At 41.4% G+C, this 27,412-nt stretch overlaps 1 protein-coding gene across 2 annotated transcripts; it reads right to left on the bottom strand.

Moving 5' to 3' along the window:
* On the bottom strand, positions 1-26,116 carry LOC138747614 (polycomb complex protein BMI-1-like). Of its 2 annotated transcripts, none has more exons than XM_069906994.1 (10): positions 25,986-26,116; positions 16,598-16,726; positions 12,605-12,701; positions 12,104-12,159; positions 11,956-12,006; positions 11,298-11,406; positions 9,173-9,215; positions 5,383-5,481; positions 5,208-5,288; positions 1-2,223 (listed from the first exon to the last, which is right to left on the bottom strand). In XM_069906994.1, the coding sequence occupies exons 2-10, from the start codon at positions 16,707-16,709 to the stop codon at positions 1,903-1,905; spliced, it is 969 nt and encodes a 322-aa protein (XP_069763095.1). In that variant the 5' UTR covers positions 16,710-16,726; positions 25,986-26,116; the 3' UTR covers positions 1-1,902. The 2 variants fall into 2 exon arrangements, with proteins under 2 accessions (XP_069763095.1, XP_069763096.1); XM_069906995.1 differs by lacking the exon at positions 25,986-26,116 and adding an exon at positions 19,082-19,504.
* Positions 26,117-27,412: the final 1,296 nt, after the last annotated feature.

The raw sequence follows: 27,412 nt of genomic DNA, 5'->3' as shown, positions 1-27,412 counted from the left end.
TACAATTCTAGAATGATTTAATAGGTTTATCAAAACATAAAATAAAATTTATGAAACAATATTCCATTCTGAACTCATTTCGTTTGTGCTGTTCTGTTCTAAGCAAATCGATCAAGGGAAAGAATTTTAATTTCATCTTCATTCGTTCACTCACTCACTCACTCACAATTGGGTTTTTTTCCCCTCTTTCACACACATACGCTCATTAAACTCAGAAAATGTAAGCATTGAAATGCTAAATTGTACAGTCGACTCCAGTTAATTGAGGTTGTCTTTAAAAGCTCCACTTGTGTTCAGCAGTTTGTTTCGAATTATGCCTGATTATTTTTGCAATAAAGATTTGATTGCTGTCATTTTAAACAGCAAAAGCTCATGGTAGAAAAATATCAAGCCTATTGAATTACCAAACAAAAGTTCTATCAACAAGGTAGCTCCTGCATCATCTTATCAGCAGAAGTTTTTGTCCATAGTTTCTCATCTGGCTATTCAGAATTCATTCAGAGTAAAGCGAGTCATGTTAGCACTTTTCCCGCAACTGAATCTCCTCGTGGTAAATTTGTCACCAGATTTGCTGATGAGATTGAAGGAGCCTCGTGGGAAAGAAGGGAAGGCGAAAAATGCCATCATCAATGGGGCTGCAAAGGAAGTGGAGAAACTGCCTCAGAGAGTAGAAGACGTTTCCCCTCATTCCACCAGGACAAAACTGGGGATGTGACCACTGAGAGGAGTTGACAAGGTGTTTTGAAAGAATTTCTCTGATCAGGACCTGAAGGACGGAGGTAAAACACAGGATTCTGTTGACACCGTGGTGAAGTGAAAAGAAAACACACAAATGCTGGGGAAACTCAGCAGGTCAAACAGTGATGTTATGTAGCAAAGGTAAAGATACATCACCAATGTTTCGGAGAGGGCGCAAGCTGGTTTAATCTGCTGAGTTTCTCCAGCATTTGTGTGTGTTTTTTCCCCACAGGACCTGAAGGCCAATATCACTGGAATCAGAAAGATAGGGTTCTTCAAAAATAGCTCAACTGTTCAACTCTGGCACAGGGCACCCTTTCCCTCCCACACACTCAGAAAACATCAAAATCAAAACTGAAGAGAACTGGCATATCCAACTGACTGGAAAAATACTCAAAACTATTGGTCACAGGCATAGACAGAAACAGACACACAGACAGACAGACAGAAACACACACACACACACACACACACACACACAGAGCAAGAGGGCCACAGAGACATAGACAGACACAGAGACAGACAGAAACACACACACAGACACACACACACACACACACACACACACACACAGACATAGACGGAAACAGACACAGGAAAAGACAGAAACAGAGAGGGGGGACTTCCAACATTTGACTCACCTGGTGTTCTGGTCAATTTTAATTTTTTACAAATACCATCAAAGTGCATGAGATTTAAAATCAAACCATGTCATTTGTCGCAACACAAGTGTGAGGAATTTGCTCCCTTTTTAACAACCAGAACTAATTAGATTGATTTTAAGGCAGTACAGTATTTGTTTAAAGGAGAAATCCATTTCACCTGATGTTTCAGCGAATGTGTTGGTTAAACAGTGGTGCGGCCAATGCTGTCTCACTTAAGTGGAATCGACTGTAATTGATATCTGCAAGTCAAGGCCATGGGTGTCCAGATGCAAAGCCGTCTGGGACCATAACCTGGAGATGCATTTTGGCCAATTACATTTAAAAAGCTGTGTGGGGAATACAAATGTTTCTGACAATAACCATATTGCTAAACAGAATATATATATTACATTTAATAAAGGACATAGTAGCCAGCTTGATCCTGGCGCGCAGTGTATATTATACAGGCGACTTCCTTTTCATTGTTGCTTGCTTGGCATTAATTCAGTTGTTCCAGCTTTCAACAGGAGGCCGGAGCAGTGGAGCCATTCACAGTCACTTTGCGGCCTCTGAGAACAGATGCAAGCATCTGGTGACAGTTTGTGTTCCCATTCACCACTGAGGCAGCTGCGACTGGATACTGTGGGTTGGGTGAGAGTGCAGGCGTGCCGGGGCTTGGCTGTGAAGAGGACGTAGAAGGGATGGCGGCTGGGCTGCCTTTGTCACTCACAGAGTCACTCTCCGAGTTCATACTAGCATTGGCGAAGTCCTGGTTAGGATGACTGAGTTTTAACCTTTTACAGGCAGGTTGTACTTTGTACTTCAGGGGCAAAGGGCCATTCTATAAATGGAACAGAAAACACAAAGATTATTACATGTAGCTGCTATTCAAACACTGAAAATAACATGAAATATCTCATACACATTTGAAATCTACCCCTGCTCTAAATCAGCTTGTTTACCAACATTTAAACCAAGGTGGGTGCACTCCCTTCAGTCGTACAGTACTGAAGTCATACAGTAAATAGATAGCATAATTGTAGCTTGACCTTGAGCTTCATTGTGTATATTCACCTTTCTCAGAAGCTTCTCAAAAAGCCATTGTTGCCATTATTGAAAACACAACTTCCAACTTCACCCTCTCCCATGCAGTGCATTACTCCATAGTTTCCCAGTGATCTGTAATCAAACAGTAGAATACTCCCAAATAGTGTTGGCATCTCACATATTTATTGAATGTGTTTTTTTTTTAATTATTGGTAATGCATACACAGGATGTGCTTTATAGAAATTTAAATAAAGGGGACAGGGCAAATTACTCTCAGCAGGACTTGTTGCATCCATCGGAGATAAAGATAAATAAAGAACAATTTGGGCCTGAACCCTTTACCTCCGATGGATGCTGCAGGACTTGATGAGTTCCTCCACGTTTCTGTGTCTGCAAACTTTTGAGTTTCAGGACATGTGATTTTGCACATTGCTGTTGGTGTGCAATAGACAGCCATCCCTCTCTCTATTTTACACACACACACACACACACACACACACACACACACACACACACACACACACACACACACACACACACGCACACACACACACGCACACACACACACACACACACACACACACACACACACACACACACAATTGTAGTCACAATTTCACGTCCAGTTGTAGCTCAATTTGAGGATCAATCCAATTTTAGAATCACAGCAAACCACGGCTGATAATTAAGTTAATCTTCATTGGCAGTGCATTTTATATGCAAAAGGATGGGGGTGTGAAGAGGAGAGGTTTTTATTGTACAAGACTCAGGTCAATAATGAAATTACACGCTGAGTTTGAATATTGTTAAGGAACAGCTGCTCAGTGTACCGTGCATATTTAACATCCAATCTAAACCCAAGAACTTTGTTTTAGTTTTCCAAATTTGAAAGATTTGCACTTTACCCCTAGAAACTATTCAGTATCCACAGAATGTAACACAATTTGGATGGGAAAATTTGAGACATTTAGGTTGACAAACAGGTACAGGTTTACAATGTGCTAAAGGTGAGTACACCTGTTCTTATGTTCACTGTGTTGTTCCCCCACCACCTCCTACCCCTGCAATTCTATGACTGCAAGGAATAGACTCACAGTGTAAGCTATATGGTAATGTGTTTTATATGGGTTATATTAACAAATGCAGGATGTAAATACACATGACCAAGTTAGCGATTCTGACTCAAATGTACAGTTCAACACCTGGGCTCCTGAGCTGGCTACAGGCCCATTTCCCATCTTCATAAACAAAACAAAACTCTATCAATAGGGACCATACACCAAGGGCTGCAATATCATCTTGTTCACGCCTGGCCGAGCAGCTGAAAATGGGTTGGCTGTTTTTCCTGCCTCACAGCTCACCCGAGAATTACCTGAGCACACAGTCTGGAACAGCTGGGGTGACACAGAGCCCAGCTCCTCATTACAAAGCAGTTTACATTGTACAGGGCATGTACATTCACATCCCAGCATTGCCAGAACATGAATTTGCTGTGGGGTGCTTTCTCATATAAAGGGATGAGAGGAATGACCAGTGTTCTGCACTGTCCAGCTATTCTCTCAAGCCCTCGATAAAATAGAGTGCTGAGGGAAGGCCACACTGCTTGAAGTTCCTTTTCTCAGCCGAGGCCCAATTTCTCGGGTAGATACAAGAGCATTTAAAAGACCAGGTGTCTTGGGGTCAATATTAACTCCCAACATCAGAAAAACTGATTGCTCTGGAAAAATAAGATGTAATGAATCATAATTTTCTAAATTTATGGGGCCCGTTACTTAAATATTTTCAGAATTTCTGTTTATTGGACCCAATTTTATGGTAAGGTTATCCTTTCTTACATGCATTAATGGGACATATATTTTTAATCGTAACTTCACAAGGGAAGGGTTAGATTATTAGAACAGTTTTTGTTTTATATAAATTTGAGTTTTTTTGTCTCTTTCTTAAGGTTGTTTACAGCTATTTGTTAATATACATTGACTTTGAAGGTTATGGGGGGATTTGATAGAGGTATATAAAATTATGAGAGGTACAGATAGAGTAGATGTGAATAGGCGCTTCCCCTTGAGGGGAAGTGAGATTGGAACGATGGGTCATAAGTTAAGAGTTAGGGGGCAAAACTTTAGAAGTAACATAAGAAGAAACTTCTTCACTCAGAGAGTGGTGGCTGAGTGGAATGACCTTCCAGAAGAGGTGGTTGCAGCAGGGTCAATTTTGTCACTTAAGAGAAGGTTGGATGAGTGCATGGATGTGAAGGAATTGGAGGGTTATGGGCAGGGAGCAGGTAGGTGGGACTAGTGGAGTTCACTTAAATTGGTGCGGACTAGAGGGGCCGAGATGGCCTGCTTCCGTACTGTAATTGTTATATGGTTATATTACCTATGTATGAGTATAGCTATATAAAACAATAAAAATATAGGAAAGAGAAAAACAGAATACTTGGTAATGATCACGTTAGTATATATGGGAGCTTGCTATGTGTAAATTGGCTGCTTTGTTTTCTTGTTACTATGGTAACTACACTCTAATTATTTCAAAGGTCATAGAGCGCTTTGGATATCCTCAAAGAGAAATGAATGACACCATTCAAACGCAGCCCTCCCACCTTTTGTTTATATGCAATAGACCTCGCACTTGATTTTCATATGCACCAAACACACAAGTATAAATACATGCAGCAAGACAATTGCATAAACATTTGCATATAAACATATCCATGCTCAAATGCATATTCCAAAGTAAAACTAGTATTCCTGCATTATAACATAAGATTTAATTACCCGTCTCCATGTATAAATATATGCTATATCCATGAGTGTGTAATAGTCTTTGAGGGGTTCATCTTCATACATAACGTCAATCTAGAATCAAGGCAAGTAATTTCAGTAATGACAAAGAGAAACAAAAAACATATTTCAATTTGACTCGTTTCTTTTGTCTGATGGAGAAACTTACTCGAAAATTGCTGGGAATATCCATTTTATTCCGGAGGAATTTTCCCAAATGCATCACAGTCATTGCAGCAGGACACCGCAGATACCGAACGCTGTTTGCCTAAGAGGTGCAAAGAGATATAAGGTGAGTAAGTCCCTCTACGTGACAGAACAGGTGTCCTAGTCCCAGCGTTTCACTGGTACTGAAATTCAATCAGAAACAATTATTTGTTTCTGATGTCCGGAGAGAGAATGACCTATCAGCCATTCACTTATTCACTTATAAGTTAAAGCCTTGTTTTCACCTCACGTTACATAAATAATTTTAGATGTTTTTTATGCAGTCGGTCAAAGAGAAGTACAGAAGGAACCAAAACTTGACTGCTTCACAGGGAAAAGGGCCCATAAACTTTGAGTAGAGTCCTAAGTGGGGGCCATAGCTGAAAAATCAGGATGGCTGACATAAAATGTGAAGTATCAGGAAAATGTTGAGCAGTAAAAACATTACAGAAGTACTCAGATCAGCAAGTTCAACAAGTCAGAAGTTTACTCTCTAACTACACTCAGCATCACTGAATGAAGAGCTCCATTATTACGTTGCAATGCGTTGACTACAACCGCTATCAAAGGTTGACAGTATCACACCTTCCTTCACAAGTGACACCAGTGCTAGATCCTGCGAATATCATAATTAAAACAAGTCCTTTCCAGGACTGGAGCTGAGAAATAGGAAGTGGACAGAGGAAAATGCAATCCATGTTATTTTAAAACCATATATTATACATACTATCAAAATCTAAATTTACCTGTCCCTCTAGTGGGATCAATTAGGGAGTCTGAGCCATTTAATTGAATTTTTCTCTCGAGAACTTTCAAGGTCATTTTTGCTAAACTGAGACAATGCTTGTAATTACCAAAAATGCGATTCGATTAGATTCTGGTGAGAAAGGTGCGAGATTGTGACTTGTTTACAACATAATAAAATAAAACCCATGGTATCTGGCACCTGAGTGGATTGGTAGATGTCGGATATGTCAATTTTCTGGTTGCTTGAGACTCACTTTTGCAATGCGTAACTAATACACGGGCATTAAGAATAAATAGTTTAAAAGACAAAAGGCAGTACAAAATGTAAAGAAATTTTGGGGAAAATAATCAGAATTGTGGTCCTTAATTATGTAAAATTCACTTTAATCTGGTAATTCCTATATTTTGCAAAAATTTTAATTTAAATTCAAATCCCGGTCACGGGCAGCGTAATGGCATTTCACTATCCGCTATGCTAACCACACTGCTATCATAACTAATCCACACTTGCCAATAGCTCCTAACTCCCTTGCAGCACCTAATAGCCTCAATACAGCTGAGATTGTCTGATCTCGGAAGCTAAGTAGGCTCAGGACTGGTCAGTACTTGGAAGGGAGACCGCCTATGAATACCAAGTGCTGTAGGTGTCTGTGAGGGGTGCTGGACAAAGTGACGACGACTCTCTATCTGCCTTATGGTAGACAAAAGTTAAAGAATTCATTGTATGTTACATTCTAAATGTAGACCTGACAATAATGGAATCTTTACCTTTACCTCAATGGTTCTCAACCTTTTTCTTTCCACTCACATCCCACTTTAAAGTAATCCCTATGCCATTGGTGCTCTGTGATTAGTAAGAGATTGCTTAAGGTGGGATGTGAGTGGGAAGGAAAGGTTGAGAATCACTGCTCTAGACTCAATTGTTACTGAAATATTTTGCTTGAGAAAAATTGTAATTGGCCCATTTCCTTTATGAAACCGTGCACATAACGAGTCAATTAAGTACAATTAAATCAGTGGTTTTCAAACTTTTTCTTTTCACCTACATACCATCTTAAGCAATCCCTTATGGCATAGGGAATACTTAAACTGGTCTGTGAATGAAAAGAAAAAGTTTGAGAACCACTGCTTTACCTTTTTTTACCCAAGTTTACAGATAAAGCCTTACTAATATATTTCATAATATTTTAATAAAGATAGACTAAGCAGGGATAATGAAGGCACCTTAGGTGAGTCACCCCAATGGCGAATGACATCAACCAGTTCTTCATCCTGGGTGATGCCATTTTATTCAAACAACTACTACGAGCAAATCAAAATGAAAACACTCTTCTGGCTAAATATTTGCTCCCATCTTCATCAAAGGTTCCTTCCAAGAACATTTGCATTTACAATTTTAAACATTTATTTTTTTATTTATTTTAATTGTTAAATTATTAATTTCTTTTTTTTTTACCAGTTCCTTGAGGTTGCTGGTTGCTTGAATTCCGGATAACAGGAATTTTACTGTAATCTACAGGGATTCTAGTGTACAATGAGAGTTGACTATAGTTCTAGACTTACGTGCAGGGTTACTTGGGAAGGGAAGTACATTAGGAGCTACTTGATGTTACTGAATACAGACACCGCATGGAACTGTGCTGAATATTAATTTTACGCCATAGAAGGACATTGTATTTTGGTGTGGGATCAAAGTAATACAGATTCCATTACTTAGAGGGAACAAGTGACTGGAATTTCACTGCATACTTATGATGCGAATATGTCAACAGGAGTTATGTTCAAACATTTAATGGTATGGCCTTCTATTAAAGGGTCAAAGAATTAACTGACTGGAGATTAACCCAGCATTTAGTAATACCAAAGTTAAAAATACTGGAGAAACAGTTAGGAGCTTGCCACAAACAATTCCTGAACCTTACCCATAAAATAATCCTATTCACCCCTTCTCTGAAAATTGTTATTCTGGCAAATGCCTCCAGCTTTTTATCTGTGCCATAATGTGTCTGATGGTTGCATTTTCTTAATTAAACTGGAATAGGGGAGAATGAACAATCATGGAATAGATGAGACTGGAAACGAGAAGACTGGAATAGAGGAGTGTGGACTAGAGGAGACTGGAACAGAGGAAAATGGAATAGAGGAGTGCAATAGAGGAGACTGGATAGAGGAGGCTGGTCTAGAGGAGACTGGTCTAGAGGAGACTGGTCTAGAGGAGACTGGAACAGAGGAGAGTGGAATAGAGGAATGGAATAGAGGAGTGGAATAGAGGAGACTGTAATAGAGGAGAGTGGAATAGAGGAGAGTGGAATAGAGGAGTGGATTGAGGAGACTGGAATAGAGGAGACTGAACAATCATGCTTTGCTCTATGTATTTAAAATTGTCCACCAATGATCTGAACTCCTTTCAGGATGGAATCGTCAATTTCCTCATCACTGATTAATGCTACAGGATGGGTTCCTCAGTAAATAAATTCTGAAACACAACTGAAAATAATGAAGTGAGAGAATGTGTGGGGGGGGGAGGAGGAGTGGTGAAGAGGAAGGTTGAGAGAGACGAGCAGGGGGGGGAATAATATGTTGTGGGTGAAAGGATTACAAACAAGTTAAACTGAATCCCTCCCCCTCCTGCAGCTTAACAGTGGATCATTTCAATGCCAATTACCAAATTATAGTCTTGAATTTCCAATCAAATAATTAAAAGGCTTTGTTCCTTAATCAATGTCGCAGCCAAGGGGAAGCGAATTAATGGATGGGTTACATGTCTTGCAAGTGCTCCTGCTTATTTTCCATTGGACAGACTGCTAGCCTGAGACTTTAAACACTGCAATTTAAAAGATGAGCTTAAGCAAGAAAATCAAATAATTAGAAGTTGTCATTCCCTGTTTGAATCTTTGCTTCTTGCTGATAAATGCATCTGCAGTGGGGTAGACAGTATTCTATCACCATTTTAAATAAAAGAGTTAATTCAATAGTTCAGACCAAACCACAGAAAGATAAATTACCTTGTCTGTTTCTTCAGTCTGTGGGATCTCTTTCTTTTCTGACCTAGGACAAACCAATTTGGAACATTTTGAATGAAATAATTTTCAACAACAGTCCATAAAAACTGTCTTGGATCCTCCTGTCCATGAAAGGAGCAATATTAATATGCACTTTAATTAATATCTGAAAGTCACAAATAGCTGGACTGCTTTTCTCACAGTTTGGGGTCAATTACAATACCGCCCCTGTCTGCAAAACAGTAACTGCCATGTTTCACACCTTTAACAAAGTAAATAGGAGTAGGAACAGATAAATAGTTTACAGATATATTAATGTTGGAAGAAAAAGAAATGCAATTTTTGAATGACTTAATCATAGTGTTAAAATGAAAATCACAACATTTAAAGCACTTAATGGAACTATAAGTTTAATTTCAGCTGGTTTAATTATTGTTTAAAAACAGCACCGCAAGCATCATTTGTGTGGAGTGAAAATTAATTATCCAGCATTTGCAGATTTTTATTGTTTTTTTCTGATAATGATTTGGTTTGATACATAAGTGGATTGGAGTAATAATTAATGGTATATTTTGAACTAGGAAGTAGTGACTGGAGTGAAGAATATATGAAGATCAAATGCAAAATCTTCACCTCCTTTTAATAAATATATAATTAATTGATGATTCTCACTACAATTACAACTGTGCGTGGAGGCTGCAAGGCCATCCAATTTTCATGATTTCATACCTCCATTTGTCATAACGAGAAAGAATTCAGCCCATTGAATTAATGCACTTCTCCCATTTACAGTCTTGTACCCTATTCCCTCTTAGATCCTTAAACTCTACAATAATTTACGGTGGTAAATTGGCAGGTCTCTGGAATGTGGGAGGAAACTGGAGCACCTGGGGGAAAACCCATGCAAACTTCACATCAAAAACACCAAGATCAGGCATTGAACTCGGGTCATTGGAACTGTGGATCCTAAAGCTCTCATGGAGGTACAGGGGAGATTTCTCCACTGTCCTGTCCTATAAAAACACTTTGACCTACAGCATTAAAACAACATACCTGATCATTATCACATTGCTGTTGGAGATGTAAGTCCCAAGGTTTAACATTTAATACTAAAGGGGAATCATTATCCCGTTATCACAGCATATATTTTTATGCCATTTGGTTAATTGAGTTGATCAAGTCAAGTTTATTGTCATCTGATTGTACAAGTATTCAGCAACTCCCATGGACCGGCTTGTTTGAATCTGCCACCATTAGTGTAAACTCTTTACAGACAGCCTGGGACTCGAACCCAAGTCCCTATCGCTGGTGCTGTAAGGCCATTACACCAATCGTGCTGCCCCATTCTATTATTTTCTGTTTTAAGCTTTGATATGCTTACATAGGGGGTTCCTTTCGGGGCCAATTTCTGTTTTATGGCATTTTCTGTGGTCCGGCAATGGCCAGATCCCAACGTCACCAGATTAATGAGGTACCACCTGTACAATCCAGTGAAACCACGCTCTCCTGAAGTGTATCCTGCCTCTCAGAACAATCACAGCCCCCATTTGTTTCCCTCTCTCTCACGCGCCCAGCCAACTCTTCCCTAACTTTGCCTATCAAGCTAAACCAGGGATAGTTTACAGCAGCCAATTAATCCACCAATCGCACGCCTTTGGGATGTGGGGGGAAACCCTCATGGTCACAAGGTGAAGGTCCAAACTTCACAGAGGCAGCACCCAAGGTCAGGATCAAACCTGTGTCACTGAAGTCCTGAGGAAACAGTACTGCAATGTCACTGAGCTGCCCTCTCAGTGACAGGCAGCTGCTCATTTCGCCTTTGGAGTGTACGCTTTGAAGTGTATGCATACTGAAGAGTACAGTCTATCTATTGAACAAGGCAGAGAAATGAAGTGTGGCAGCGGGCATCCTCCACCAGATGTCTCTCCAAGTTAGCCCAGTGGGGTTTGCACTCCCCACCTATCTTACATGAAAATGTGATTGAATCCTACATTCTGTGGGTCCCAAGTCATGTCTCTGTTATATTAAACCAAAGTACAATACATATTTAAGTTGGTGTAAATTTGCACCATTACTTAGAAAGATAACAAAAGGGGATTACAATTAATTGGTAAACTCTTAAACTTACTTGTTGCCTTCATAAAACTCTAATGACAAACTAATGATTTCATCATCTGTAATAATTCTTTTTTCTTCTTCTGTAACCTCCCCGCGGTCTTCGTTTGAACCATTCGTGACTGTTTGGGAGAAAGGAGAAATAATTGTACTCAACAACTTACTTGAGTCTACAATTGTAAGACAGAAAGAAAGACTCCAACAATAACTCCACTTTTAAGAATTGAGAAACTCAAGCAGAGATTCTCAAAATGCAATAAGGTCCCTGCATAAAAGCAGAACTGCTGAGAAGCTCAGCAGGCCAACAGCACCAATGGAGAGAGAAACGGACTTAATGTTTTAGGTCAAAGACCCTTCATCAATGCCTGCTTTACATTTCTGGCACTTTCTATGTTGTTTACTGATGTCCAGCATTCTCCAATTTTTTTTCCAAAAACAAAACAATGTCCACTACCTTACAGCACGCAAAACCTTCCACTCAATGTTAGCAAAACTAAGGAATCCTCATTGAGGGGGTCAGTAGTGGAGAGGGGAAAGAACTTCAAATTCCTGAGTGTCAACAACTTCAGAAGATCTATCCTGGGGCCATCATGTCGAGTGGGTTTGTCCACAACAATGCAGTATCATATTTGCAGGAACCGTTAATCCTTTATTTCCATATAAACATTTACCATCTGCTGAGGGATGGGCTGCGTAGAAGTCTCTCCGTCTTTTCATCTCATCTGCAAAAGAAAGCAAAACAATTGCAGAATATTCATCCACAACACCTGAAAATAGCCTGTTTGATAAAAATACAGGACGTTACAGAAGTTCTCCTACCTTTGAAAAGCCCTGGAACTAATTTATAGACTATATCTTGTAATGTTTTATCAGCCCTGTGAAAAAAAAGTGATTATAATTATCTGGAAAGTAGTTTCAAGCCACATCAATGATTCATCTACTACAAACTTCAGACCAGGCCTATGAAGCTTGATTTTTAAATTTTGAAAGAAATTATCAGTAAATAAAATTTTAAGAATGAAAACTGTTATCGACTGTAAGAGAGAACATGGAAGAGAAACTGAGCAAATAACGCCCGTGGTTCAGTTTCACTTACATGACAGCTACCTTACAACTGTTGGCCAAAATATGACCTCCTTCCTCTTGGTGTTAATTCTCAAAAATTGATGACAGGAACATATTTTGTAAAATGCTCATAATTCTCATCAATTAAAATCATTTGAAAATGTAACCAATGTTAAAAATGCTCTTAACATAAAACAACTGACAATACATCTCCACAAAGATGAATCCACGCCAACTCCTGGCATCAGAACTCACCTAATGCTAAGGAGGGGTCTAGTTTTGTGCACCTGTACATCACAAATGGGACAATACTTGTTGGTCTCCAAGTAACGAACGATACAAGTTTTACAAACTGCAAATATATAGACAAAAAAGTAAAAATAATTGTCAGATATGTATCTTTATAAATTGGTCCATAACAAGCAGACAGTATAATTTTAAATGCCAGATCATTTTCTATTAATATTTACAATTGGCTAATTTTTTGTTTTGCAAAAGTTCTAACAACTTCAGAGACATTGTTATATTGAACATTTGGGTGATAGGTTTCATTTGAATTTCTCTATTAAGCAGGCCCATCCATCTGGGAGCTTCTGACAAGAAATATGTTAATGTGATTGATATGAAACAGCAAAAAAATGTGTTGGGTTCATGTTGAGGACACTTCCTCTTAAAGAACTATAAGGGGACAGAGTCTGTTAATCTGGAACAACTACCATTACTTTAGGTCTATGAAAACAGAAATGCTGGAAGAACTCAGCTGGTCTCGCAGCATTCATAGGAGGTATAGCCGATGTTCCGGGCCTGAGCCCTTCTTCAAGGTTCTTCATACCTTGAAGAAGGGCTCAGGCCTGAAACATACGTAACAAACTGTATCTTTACCTCCCATGGACGCTGCGAGACCTGCTGAGTTCCTCCAACATTTCTGTGTTTCCAATACAAACGCAGCGTCTGAAGACTTTTGTGTTACCTTAGCTCTATCTACCCACCTCGACTCCTTAAAATTCTTGCCTTACTTTCACCAATCACAGTTTCAAAAGGTTCCGTTCATTTACCCTTGCTTGCTGTTTCACTAAAGAAAGTTTTAAATATCTGCTACACTTAAAACTTTGAACCAATTAAAAGTTAAATGTTTTATTATCAAGTGGTCTTTAGTTTCACTTTGTTCTTTGTTTTGGAAACACAGAGGGCGGTCATTCTTCCTACAAACACAGACTGCGATGGCTTACAGTGTAACAGGCAATAGATGTACAGTCCCCCATCAATATTCACGATGACACATGGATACGACGATGCTCCCTTGTGTCAATCAGAAAACTCAACGCAGTAACAAATTGTGGAAAGTCACATGATGATGTGGCAAATGCCGCTGTCATGACAACCCCATGCTGAGCACAAAACTGTGGTGTCTGCCCTGAGACAGCCCAGCATTCAGATCGAGTTAATAAACTCTTCTTAACTTTACAGTCACGGTTTTCAACGTCACCTTGACTTCCCCCCAGAAATATTGTTTTGACCCTCGGAGAAACGAAGTGATGAAATGCAGATCATTCAGAATTCAGATGTGATTGAAGGGAAAATGCCAATATATTTGAAAATATTACAAAGTAGGTGGATGAAAGAAACCGTGAAGTGTGAAGCAAGTTTTGCATGGATTTTATAAAGCGCACACAAGCCCTGATGGAATTAGAACAAATTTTGAAAAGAATGATTGGTCTTAATCTCTGATAATGCCAACATTAAACGTAAAAAGAAAAGAATGGCAACTTTCAGAAAATACCGAGACTTATAAAATAGTTCTGCCAAGGAGAAAATTTGTATTTTTTTTTAATAACAGCATTTAATATATTTCATGTTAATGGGCATTATTTTTGTTTCGATTCAATACATTTTTCAAAACCCTGAGATATTTCATTCGGGGATTGTGGATGTTAGCTACCTGCAAACAAGTCTTGGTTGGTGTGTAGGAAAAGAAAAACAGCGTTTGCAGGAAGAAAAGTAGCTTGCATCCATGTAAAACTTGTCTTCATGGCATTCAGAAAGTTTCAAAACAAGTAAATAAGTCGTAAAATCAAAGTGGGAATTATAAGGAGATATTAAGTGGCCTACCTAAAACTGGTAATTTGCATAGAGATTCATCTGATTGGAAGGTTAAGGTGGAGGTGGAGGACCGAACACAGTTGGGAGTGTTTGCAATGCTGTAATTTACCTATTATTCATTGTTTTACTGCATAATGTTGGATATCTGTGAGTTATTTCAAACTGCGATTTGATTTGTGATTGGGACTGTTTGCACAGAGATATAATCAGATACTTGGGTTAGCCTGTAACCTCATTCTGGGGGTTAGGATATAGTTGGGAGTGGAGAAAAAAAAATTGGATTTCAGCTGCTTCACGTGGAAAATACTAGTCATTTGACACTGATCATAAGTGCATAACACAATCGAGGAATTGTCCGCTTCAGATTTCAGATTCCGAGTTCAGATTTATTGTCAGAGTACATAATGACATCACATACAACCCCGAGATTCATTTTCCTCCAGGCAAGGTTGAATTGCCGCTTATTGGTAGTGCAAAAAAACTGTACTCAATCTACACATGGAAACAAATAAAGTAAGGTCAACAAATTGACTGCATACAGAGAGATAAAAAATTAAAATTGCTCAAGTAAGAGTCCCTGATTGAGTTTGTTGTTGAGGAGTCTGATGGTAGAGGGGTAGCAGCTGTTCCTGAACCTGGTGGTGGGAGTCCTGTGGCACCTGTACCTCTTTCCTGATGGTAGCATGTATTCCTTAATTATATACAATATTGTCACTCTACAGCAAAACTTTTGAAATCAAATTCCATGAAGAATAATATATGCTTTAGATATATTGACAAAAAGGCTATTGAATAGTTTAACTTTGAATCATAGGTCCTTAATTGATGGACATGGATTTATGAAATTAGATCTTAAACTATAATCCAATCACAAGTCTCTGAATATCATCTCAAATGATAAGATTTAATTCCTTTCTCTGAATATGTAACTTATTGGGGTGATTTTATTATTCAACCTTTTTAAAAAAATTTAAATTTAGCAAAATGAGAATAAATGATCAAATTAAATGGAACAACAGAATAATCTGCTTGCAACATGAGACTGAATTCAGTCAACAGTTTCAATATCCTTACATATTCAACATGCAATTCTCTACCAATAGTTTATGGGAACATGGTTTTTTTAAAATCCCAACTGCAGTGTGCATTTAAAACAAGCAAGTGTGTGGAATGTCATCTGTTCCCAGTAATATTTATAAAATTCAACTTGAATTTAAATGAACATATGCAATTAAAAATGCCAAATGACCATGGCGATTGGGAATAACTTTATAGCAAGAGTTTCTCAAGTTGCCTGTAACTCATGCATTAGCAGATAGGAAGGGCCAGAAGCTCTTTGCTACCCTGGTCGGGACAGGGGAGGTTTACAAGGGTTGTAGTATAAAGGAGGGATTACCACGATCTCGGCAACAGGGCGAACAAAGCTCCAGCTGTTCCCACGCGTCACATGAACCGTCAGATTGTGTTACAACCCTTTCCCCTACCTGGGTGGACGTTATATTTTAATTAAAGATACTTGCGCTATTCGTGAACACTGGGGTAGATTTTAAACGAAGGTCAATAGATAAAGAGGTGGCGCTTGTCGAGCGACTTCTGATTCCACTTGGGAAACTCTCAGAATGCGCCATCCCTGAACTACTATTCGAGTGATCGGGGGAGCAGAGAGAGCTCCGTGAGTTCCATCTGTTTCACCATTCGCGGTGCTACTGATATATGTTTAGTGTCGAACAAAGACACCTAATGATTTAAAGAAGGAGAACAGGTGACGCCAGGCGCCTGGGCAAAACACACACACACAAAACAACTGGCTTATTGTAACATAAATCCCAGTGACAGTGAATTATTTCAGATTTACGAATCTTACTATTTGAAATCTTAATGTTCTGATCTGAGTTAAGTCTCTTCGCTGCAGAGGGTAAATAAATTACATCAGACCTCACTCACGACTCTCCGCGAATGATTTCTTTTTAAAAATATGTAACAACCCATGATAGCTCAAGATTCGTAACTTAGAGCAGAATTAAAGCTGCTTTAAACGCGGCCAGAAATGCCTTGGTCATCTCACAAAAATGCACTGAATTTTCGGCCACAGACAGACGGAGAGGTCGGTGTGATTTTAAACCGAAGTTTATATCAAAATAAACTCACATGAGTGTAGACATTCTATGATGGTCGTGGCGTCTATAAAATATCCTCCGCACAGGGCGCACATCAGGTGAGGGTTCAGTTCGGTGATTTTGATCCGAGTAGTTCTGTGCATCTTAGACGCAGTGGGCTCTAGAAAGATAAGAAGGGTACTTAAATTGAGGATGGGCCTGATACATTTCACGTACAAGAGGATTCATTCAGTCACCTCCCGCGTTGACTGACTGGGAGTTTGGGCACAGAGACAATTTCTAAATTCCTAGCGTGGTTAGTAGAGTACGGGGGTTGATTTACAAAGGCAGCCTATGACGGCCTTCAAATGAATGAACGAAATTAAATGCAATAGATTTCTTCCCCTCCCACCCCACGAAATAAAGAGTTTTGCACTGTGTGGGAAAACAAGACCAGAGGCAGGCCTCGGCGAAGGCGAGATCAGAGGGAAATGGAGTAAACACTTGGCAGGTTCGACAGCATCTGCAGAAAGTGCAAAACCTTTGAGGAGTGAAACAGGAAAGTCTGCAGACGCTGTGATTGTGGGAAAAGCACAGAAATGCTGGAGGAACTCAGCAGGTTTCGCAGCATCCATAGGAGGGAAAGATATATAACCGACGTTTCGGGCCTGAGCTCTTGACGAAACGCTGATAATATATTTTTCCCTCCTAAGGACGCTGCGAGACCGGCTGAGGTGACGTTCCAGGTGATCTTCACCACACTTTCTTGGATCGTTTCCAAGAGGTGGATGTAGCACGTATTATCCGCGGGGAGCTCCGTAAACAACCTACCCAGAGTGACAACGTGTAGTCATGAAGGGCTCGGGCCGGAAACGTGGGGTACCTTTAACCTCCAGTACGTTTGAGTATTAGAAATTATTAAAACCCCGTTTTAAGACGGCACTTCTCATTGTCCCTGAGCTTAACAAAAGACTGGGAATTGTTTCTTTCAAAATGAAAAAAAACACTTCCACCTGATCCATATTTTAGGGCAGGGTTATGTCCCAAATCTTATGAATGATGAGGTATTTTGACACAACGCTTTCCTCCTACTTTACAGACACTTCATTTGCTGATAGGAGAGAAAGCTTTGAAGACCTTATTTTATGATGTTTATAGAAAATGTTGAACAATGAGTATTTAACAAACTTGCTATGAGGTTTGTAAATAAAGCTTTGGTCTGTATTTGGAAGAAAAAATTAATTATGTTTCCTGCTTGTGTGTATTTTTACACTGTCCAGTTGCTTTTGGTAATTGACTTGTGAGCCTTCAATAAACATCCATACTTTTCCTTCGGCCTGACGTTTCCCCTTTCCATTAAATACTGGCTTTGCCTCAAGTGTGGCTACCGAGCAACTCCGTGTAACAAGGTGTGTGTGTGTTTATCCACGCCTGGACTCTTGCCATGAAGGCTTTCTCAAACAGCTCATCGCACAATAGCAGGGCTTAACCACTTTGGAACGTTATGCTTGCTGCCAACATGGTGGTTCACTGCTCTCTCCGTGCACACGATTATCGATCTTCTGATCACCCCTTGGAAAGGAAACAGTTGCATACTGTACCACTCCAGAGCTGTCGACATTCAATAGGTAGCCATATTTTCCAAAGGGCCTTTCTAACTGTCAACGCAAAAACTGACAACTAAAGTGGTCGTTCGTTGCAATATTTGGCAGGCGGATTAATCGTTCACATATAATCCCACAAACTTTGAACTTTTCTTCCTCATTCGGGAGCACTTCAACATCGTCAGCTGCAGGTGGAACCTTTTCCAATGGTTACCGTAGCGAGATGCATTCTCTGCCGGAAAAAAAAATAAGGCAAGAACTCTCATCTAGCACACTCCCCAATCTTGCATCTGCTTAAGTTCAAACAGAAAGTTGCAGAAGAGTTCCAAAGGCATAAGTGGGCTTCTGTAAGACTCACATCGGCTCATGGAGAGTCGTCGTTGCACTAAGGCGTTAGAAAGGCTTCACTGCAACAGAAGCTGATATTGAATCCCCACTGAATTACATGCATCGTTCCCTTATGGAGGCGACACCATAGTTGAAAATACACTTTTTCTTATCGATCGCAGAGTCATTTGCATAGTAAATGACCAACCTCTGAACGAGGTAAAGAACTGATGGGGCAAAACAGTTTACTATTTCCCGCTCGCGTATACCGTTGAAATTGAATGCATTCATCGCGTACATTGTAAACGGGTATGAAAATGCGTGGGGGTGGAAAAAAAGCTTCTGGTAGAGAAAAGATGTTCAGAAGGTCCGAAAGCGTTGATCAGGTCTTTATGAAATAAAATAGATTTGTTTTCAGCCTAGCAGTAGGAACAGGTTTGGTCATTACTTGTAAATGAATCGCGTCCACATTGTGTGGAATATGTATAATGAAACACGGACGCCAATGCGGACCCAGTTTCCATATCCCAACCTATTCAATGTAGCAAAGTCGTTAATATTTTGAACGGCTATACGGTTCCCCATGACACACCATGGAACCTTACCAATATCTTGTTCGGATAAAGAGAAGCTGCCTTGGCGGGTCAGGGAGCATCGGTAAAGAGAAATGGTCAGTTAACGTTTCGGATCAGAAACCTCGACCAAACTAATACGGCGTAGCTGCGATGAAATAGCAGGGCCCGCGGGTGTTGTCAATGTTGTTACAGCCACTCGGCCGACGTGACCGTTATGTTTCGATGGCAAGGGAAGGGTTCACCGCAATTGTGCCGAGGGTATATATTCGCCGCTCTGCCTCGCTGTGTTATTCAACACCTCGGGCCGGGCCGCCAAGTATCGGCATATTCTGTACCTCGCCGAGTAAACATTAGTTAAACTGTGAATGCTACACTCGCGTCCGTATTGTCGGAAAAGTCTTAAACCCCGCCACACGTCCGTTCAAATGATTCACTGCTCTCTTCTTTCCTGCAGACTGCTGGCACAGAATATTTCCCCCCCAAAAAGCTGGTAATTCCCTTGCTCTTTTTATGCACACAACCACACGCGCGAGCGAGCGCACACTCACACAGCCCCACAAACACACACATGCATGCACACATAGACTCATACCAATGCATGCCCCGCACACTAAAACACAGACACACACATGCAGACACACGCGCGCGTTTTCACGCAAAGGCATTGATCTGTGCAAAAACAGAGAAATAATCCAATGAAAAAGTAACATGCAATTTATTATGCGACGTGTGCATGAGAAAGTTGTTATCGGCTTCATAATATAACAACAAGCCCTGCAGCCGTGGATGAATTTTACTACGCAAAATAATTACGTACGTTAAATAAAATAAACTCCAGAAAAGTCTGTATGTATATCTTTGGAAAGGACTATAAGCCTATGCGTGTAGTGACGTGGATAGCGGCTACAGTGCCCACTTCTGGTTACTATAGCGACCGTCCTTATACTTCCAAACCCTGCCCCCCCCCCTCCTCACAGGCCCGGTCCATCCAATCCGAACAGAACCCCACCAGCGATACCTGGAATCCAAAGCCAGCCCCTTTTCAACCCACTTTTGGATACTGAGGCATGGCTCAGTCAAGATGCAAATGATGTTCAGAGGATTACCAGCCACCAGACTGTCAGTGTGCCTGTGCGAGACTCTCTAATTGTGACTGCGTGGGGAAAGGGGGTAAAGTGAGAATGGGGTTCGCTGGGGTGATTGAGTGTCTGGAAGTGTGCAGATAAGAGTGTGTGTGTTTTTAATCGTGACTATACTGGTATGAGTTCATATATATAAATATATATATATATTCTGTACTGTGTCCAGTATGAGTTCATATATATTCTGTACTGTGTCCAGTATGAGTTCATATATATTATATACTGTGTCCAGTATGAGTTCATATATATTCTATACTGTGTCCAGTATGAGTTCACATATATTCTATACTGCGTCCGGTATGAGTTCACATATATTCTATATTGTGTCCGGTATGAGTTCATATATATTCTATACTGCGTCCGGTATGAGTTCACATATATTCTATACTGCGTCCGGTATGAGTTCACATATATTCTATACTGCGTCCGGTATGAGTTCATATTTATTCTATATTGTGTCCTGTATGGGTTCATGTATATTCTATACTATGTCCAGTATGAGTTCATATATATTCTATACTGCGTCCGGTATGAGTTCACATATATTCTATACTGCGTCCGGTATGAGTTCACATATATTCTATACTGCGTCCGGTATGAGTTCATATTTATTCTATATTGTGTCCTGTATGGGTTCATGTATATTCTATACTATGTCCAGTATGAGTTCATATATATTATATACTGTGTCCGGTATGAGTTCACATATATTCTATACTGCGTCCGGTATGAGTTCATATATATTCTATACTGCGTCCGGTATGAGTTCATATTTATTCTATATTGTGTCCTGTATGGGTTCATGTATATTCTATACTATGTCCGGTATGACTTCATATATATTCTATATTGTGTCCATGTGTGTGGGGTTTTTTTTCTGCGCGCACATAATAAATGTCCACATTGTGAATGTACGTGAAGGTGAACTTATGCGCCTGTATGTATCGTAAGTGTATGAATGTGAGAAGACATTGTTTGCGTTTGTTCAGGCATATGTGTGTTTGAAATACTCTGAAGGTTTATGATTTATCTTTTTTATCTCCTTTGTGGCATCTTAATATATGTAGTGTGTTTGACGTAACTGGGCAACTGCAGCATGAAAGTCTGTACGTTGTACTTAAGTATCTGACAATAAACTCGTTCATTCTAACTTTGACGGGGTAAGCGCCGCTGCCTATAAAATCTGCAGATGACGCTCTCAGACCTCCACACGACTGACTTGACGTCGAATTCTCTTTCACAGCAGCTGAGATAAACCTGCCAACCGACCCCAGCGCGATTGGAGGACACATTCTATAAAGGCGGGCACAACTGAATCAAACTTTGATGTTGGAATAAATGGATTCACACTTCGACACCACTCGTGAATTTCTCCGGCTGTTTGTATCCCAGTCTGGACATGTCGCCCGGGAAATGGTTACTTTTTTTAAAAACTACATTAATTGTGGCACAGCGGGATCGGGATGGGGGTGGGGTTAGGGACGGAGATATTTTAGGTTCATAACTGACAAAATCTTCAGTGTTAGGGTTTTTTTTTAATCCTCTGGGTTTAGCATCTGCACAAGTATCGTTCCCCTTTTAAAGACAGGATAAGTTCATGGTTACCAAATGAGAGAGCCCAGGAAATAAGTACAGCTTTGACAGATGTAACTGTGACGCCCCTCCAAAACACGGGCCGCCACCCCAGCCCCCCATTAATTCTACCAACAACCTCTCCACTGCCCCACCCCAGTTCCCTCCCCAAAACCGTCGCTGACTATTACACGTCGGGCCAGTGATAGAAGGCTCAAAGGTTGGAGGTCACAGCACTCTCTCCGCCCTCCCCCCCCCCCCCCCCCCCCCCCCCACCACCCACACACACACCGTTTCTGTCGGAGTCAACATAACTCTACTTAATTTTCGCGGTGGATTAGATTTCCCGCCCGCGCCGTCCACCAAAAGCACAACAATCGCCAAAGAATCGGCTGACATTCCTTGGCCATTAATCGCAGTGGACGCGAAGGCGTTCGTGTAACAAAAAGATGCCGAGCACCATGCAAAGATTTTGCTTGAGGTGCGGGATTGGTAGAACAGGATTGGCTGTTGTAAACATTGGTCCTCGTCTTTTCTATCAACGTGACTTCTTCGAGTATTTGAGGAAACTCAATGGTTCCTTCACACACATCAGTAAAGCAGTAGCAATGTCATCGCGAACTGAGAGGGCTTCACAACTTACGCCTTTAACACCACAGACTGATTTTTCTATGCAATTGTGTTGCTCAATAGATAAGGAAGCCGATTACCTAATCATTTTGTTTTTAAAAATGTATAAGTCAATGATTATTCTTATCGCATCAGAATAAAAATGTGCAAGGTCAGAGCTCAGTTCTGCGCCTCTCCAGTTCTTCCAAGTAAACAATGTGAGCCTTGTGACAGAGAGGAGGACATTGGCTTGGAGTTTAGTGTAAGCGGATTGGAGGATCCTAAGCAGCTTGTCTTGTCCAAAGGATTTATTGCATAAATAGTAGTCTTAAAGGAACTCAATTGTTGGTCAATATTAAGGATGTCTACTGGAGGTAACTGTGAGGTTTTAAATTAATAACACTTCTGATGGCTCCCACAGGAGCTATAGCTGTTCAGGCTTGGTCTCTTGTTTTCAAAGGAGATTCGGGGATTCCCCCACGTCCCATTCCTGGTCCCCTATGACCCGTGAACTTGCAAGGGCAACCCAGTTTTCAACCAGGGCGCGCTTGATGGGATGGGGGTGGGAACTCCAGTAAATTAAAGCTACTTCACATGGTCACTTTCAAGAAAATTTCACAAACATCAATCGAATTGTTGCCAAACTACTATTGAGATAATGTTACACACACACACGTGTATATGAAAACGGTATATATTTATAAAAGAGAGAGAGTGATAAATATATATTTTCTAGATTTTACATAAAGATGCACAATTATTAGTACTGTGATTTCTACTTTATGTTTGCAGTTTACACTGAAAAGGGCTTAAATGCAGAGATTACTGTTAAAAACAAGGGTTTTACGTAAGGCCCGATTCTGTCCTCTGAACTAAGCTGAGGCAGAACATTTCTGTTGCACTTGTACGGGCTGCCGAATGTGCCACAATGGAGTTAGTTTCCTTTTGACAGGCAAACGTGTGATTTAATTCCGATAAGTAAAACCCAATCGAATCTAACTCATTTTCATTCCAACTCCAGTCTTGTCATTGATGGAACTTACAAGAGATGATTATTAATAATGAAGGGAATGAAACAGTGGGCAAAAGGACAAAGTGGCTGTCTTCTAAAGAAAGCCAACTTTCAGAGTTGGCTCTGACAGACATGGGGCCACGTTCAGAAGTGTGGGGCTGCATTATCGGCAATGTGCGTCGTTGCAAACCAAGGTGTCTGACATAGGTGTGCCGCGGAATTTATAATAATCGGGAACATTGTAGTTACAGACAAGATATTGTCAGGGGTTATAACTTTAACAGGCAGATAGATACTTTTGGACTCCGTTCATCCTCTGAAAGTTGTGAACTGTACTTCTAAATCTGTCTTCGTGTTCCTATTCACTTTCTGTGTGTTTTACTTCCCATTCAGTTTTGCCTTTAATTGTTAAGGGGGCCTCGGCCGAAGGAAGGGCGTCTCTCACCTGAAGGGTGGTCGCTGAAAACATCGGTTAATTACGGTTGTATCAATGGAGAGAGAGAAATAGCTGGGAGCCGGATACACTGTACACGTGATTCGGAAAGAAGACTGGATCGAGATTTTTACTGTTTTTTTAAAGTGTTAAATCACATGGGTTTCAGAAAAAGTCTGACGGAGTCGCTGGAGCAATTGTATAGTAAACAGGCAGTAAGTTCGTCTGAACCACGTACACACCGCTAAATCGTTGCTGAACACATCATCTCTGTCTTGTTGGTGTGTGTGGGCGGGGGGGGGGGGTAGATGGGGGAAACTGAAGGGACGAAGCAGAGGAACCGGAGCGCTTTTCACCGTGCACCTGATACAGCACAGAATCGGCTCAAGAAGCCCGCAACCGTCCCGGTCATTTTCCACCTGCGGCCGGCGGGTTCGCGTGTAATTCTCCAGTCGCGGGGTTGTGAAGCGCCTCTCGATCTCGTCATGTATATTTAAATGCCAAAAAGAGCAGTTCTCGCATTTCTGGCCCGATTCGATGTAGTTGCGCCAACAGAGATCCGTGTGTTGTTTGCAAAGAAACTATCACTCTTCCAGTAGCCCGACATGAACACGGCATAAACACATACTGAAGCTTTATTTTAAGCTTAACCTCTGCCGTCCTGTTCCCCCACCCCCTCTCTCTCGCTACCTCTTTCTCTCCCATACATTGGTTTTTTTTTAAATTTAAAACCGCTCGGTGCGCGAATAGCCAACATGATAGCCACACTCCCAGAAAGACGAATATTCCCGTTGCGAAAACATAAAACAATTCCCGCAGTCACGGTACACCGCTTTTTATCTACTGTTACAAATTCTAGCGTCACGACCAAAACCAGGCGAGAGTGAATTTAACATTGAAATAAACTCTGAAATGATATTAGTTATTATGCCCGGTAAGTGTAGAAAAGGCACGAGACTAACTTGTTTCACGCAAACTGCTGAGTGAAAGACATCCTTATTTCCAGCTATCTGTTTTCATGTCGATAATATCATTTGCTACAACCCATAAGTTTAAAATGACAATTGAAAAAGGCAAAGTTGTCCAAACATCAAGAGAGAAAAACTTTCACCTCCAGTTCTAAACACAGAGCACGTGCCCAAAATAAAAACGCGTTTCAGTACAGTTTCGTTCTCAGTCGTCAGAGGTACCGCCACTTGAATTAGGACACGGGGCTTCTAGTTCTGGTCATCAATTAACATTGTTCCGACCCATTCTCACCGACAAATAAAAATAGTGAACGTGGTGTCAGAGCGTCCTTCTCCCTGACCCGGCTCGAGTTCAGGGAACAGAGCTTTCGGAAAGGCCGGAGATTCACACCGGCTACTGACGTTGGCAAAAAAGGACGAGGGCGAAATAAGTTCGTAAAAGCGCCGGACTCGATCGGATCGCTCCCCAACACCGGCGCTGACAATCGTCACAGACTGTAGAATTGGATTCTATAAAATAGGGCCGGTGGCACCCAGGATAAAGTTTTAAATCGTGCCAGCTTTGGGGACGGCCAGGCTTTTTCTCTGCGCACGAGGACTGCGGAGAGGAGCCGACCGGTCTTTGGAACGCTCTCCCGGTCCACGGTCCAGTAAACCGGAGCTCAAAGTCAGAGCGATCAGAAGCCAAGTATGTGACCTTTGCGTCCGCGGCGGACGAGCTCGGCTCGGCTTGGAAAAAGCAGCGATTTCCAACTGATGTTGTGTGAGACGTCAAAGAAGAAAGTGGCTCGGTTTCACTAAACTCACCGACGTTAAAGGAGGGGAGGGAGAGAGAGAGAGAGAGGGGGAGATCGAGCAGCTAGGAGCCTCTACTAAGCAGAGACCTGCAATTCTTCAACAAATAAGAGCACGGAACGCCGGCCGATGGACCGGACTGGGTGGCGAAGAGGAGGTCTCGGGTCCGTTCGAGCGGCCACAGTGAGAACAAGCACCGGGGACAAACAGGAGAAACACAATGAAAAGTAACAGATCGGTAGAATTGAATTCAAGGCAAGCGGCCATCTTGAAATGGAAACAGCGATACGATGTCAAGCGATCCCGCACCACTCATTTCGTTCAAGTAAAGACATCTGCTGCACGGTTCGCCCAGTCTCCCGGGCCGGTGGGCAAGCGGGAGATCTTTTAAAGCGGTCCCTACCTGCGGGTGGAGCGGCCGCCGTCTCTGGTGCCAGGCGCAGAGCGAAGAAAGAGTGTTTGGCTGGAGCTGTTACTACAGGCTCCTCGAACAAAATGGCTTTTTTTTTCAGCTCCTGATCGACCGCCCCGTTTAGTCACGTGGGTTCATTCCTTCAGGGTGTCCAGAGGCAGAAATACTGACTGAGAGAAGAAAGACAGGGAGAGAGAGAGAGAGAGAGAGACAGTCACACACACACACACACACATGGGCAGATATATAATGACAGGCAAATATGGGGGTGAGAAAGAAAGACAGAGGGAGAGACAAGCGTAGACAGGGAAGGGAGTTCAAGGCACACGGGTGCCTAGACATGGACACACACACACACACACACATCGAGGGTCACGGGAACAGTAAGTGAGAAAACGGAAATCCAGAGGCAGAGACATAAAGAGATTCAAAGTGGAAGCGACATGGAGCGAGAGGCAGCCCACATGCCCAGAGGGAAATACGTGCACGGGGGAGGGGTGAGTTTGCGGTGGGAGGATTTGGCACCCGTGTAGAAAGAACAAATGTTGAACTATACTATTTTATAAAATGGAGCCCCCCCATGAACTATCGTTGGAAAATAAAGGGTAATGTTTCCCTTTTATCGTCTTCCACCCCCGATTACAAGTGGTTTGGGAACTCCTCGATCAATAGTTAGGTGTTTGAACCGGGGCATGGTTTCTGTTAACCTATTCGTGTGGAAATAATTCTCTCCACCGGGTAAAGGAACAGCAGGGTGGACTGTATGTGGTGGCTACATACGGCAACACCAAGCACATGGAACTGTTAATATCCCTGCACTCCTGAATTCATTCCACTCCTTATTCATCGGAGGAGCTCTTTCACGTTCGAGCTTCCCCGTGAATATTTGTTTTGTTTTTGCGTGCGCCCCATTTCAAATCACAACCCGGACTTTCTCGACACTTTAGAAATACAACCGGGTCCGCTACAGAACTCACCGATCGCCGTTGGCTGGCGGCTACTCTTTGGCCTTCGATCCCGATCAAGGATCAATATGATCTCATTTAAGTTTCAATCGTTGGTCTACCTGTTTGATTCAAGGGAAACGGGTGTTTATCAGGCGGTGGCTGTGAGTTTCACTCCACCAGTTAGTTTCCGCTTCTATCGTTAGCATAGAGCATGTTTTATTGTATACACAATATGGTGCGTGGAGAAGGTGGATTTCATAGCACAAGGAACGGGAACAGAAGTAAATGTTTCAAAGGGAAATGAGTACCCAGGGTCGGAAACAAGCACGAAATGAAGTGTGTGTAAGATGCGGCGAATTGACCCACCCTGAAAATCCTCGGATCGATTCCCACGAAGTGGTTCGATTTTCTACTCCATCGTTACATCAGTTTGTTACATTTGGAAATCACGCACTTCTCTTGGAAGCGCTC

Source organism: Narcine bancroftii, chromosome 12 (genome assembly GCF_036971445.1).
Source record: "Narcine bancroftii isolate sNarBan1 chromosome 12, sNarBan1.hap1, whole genome shotgun sequence".
Lineage (NCBI taxonomy): Eukaryota > Metazoa > Chordata > Chondrichthyes > Torpediniformes > Narcinidae > Narcine > Narcine bancroftii.
Note: the sequence above shows the minus strand (reverse complement) of the source record. Positions and strands in the feature narration are given on the sequence as shown.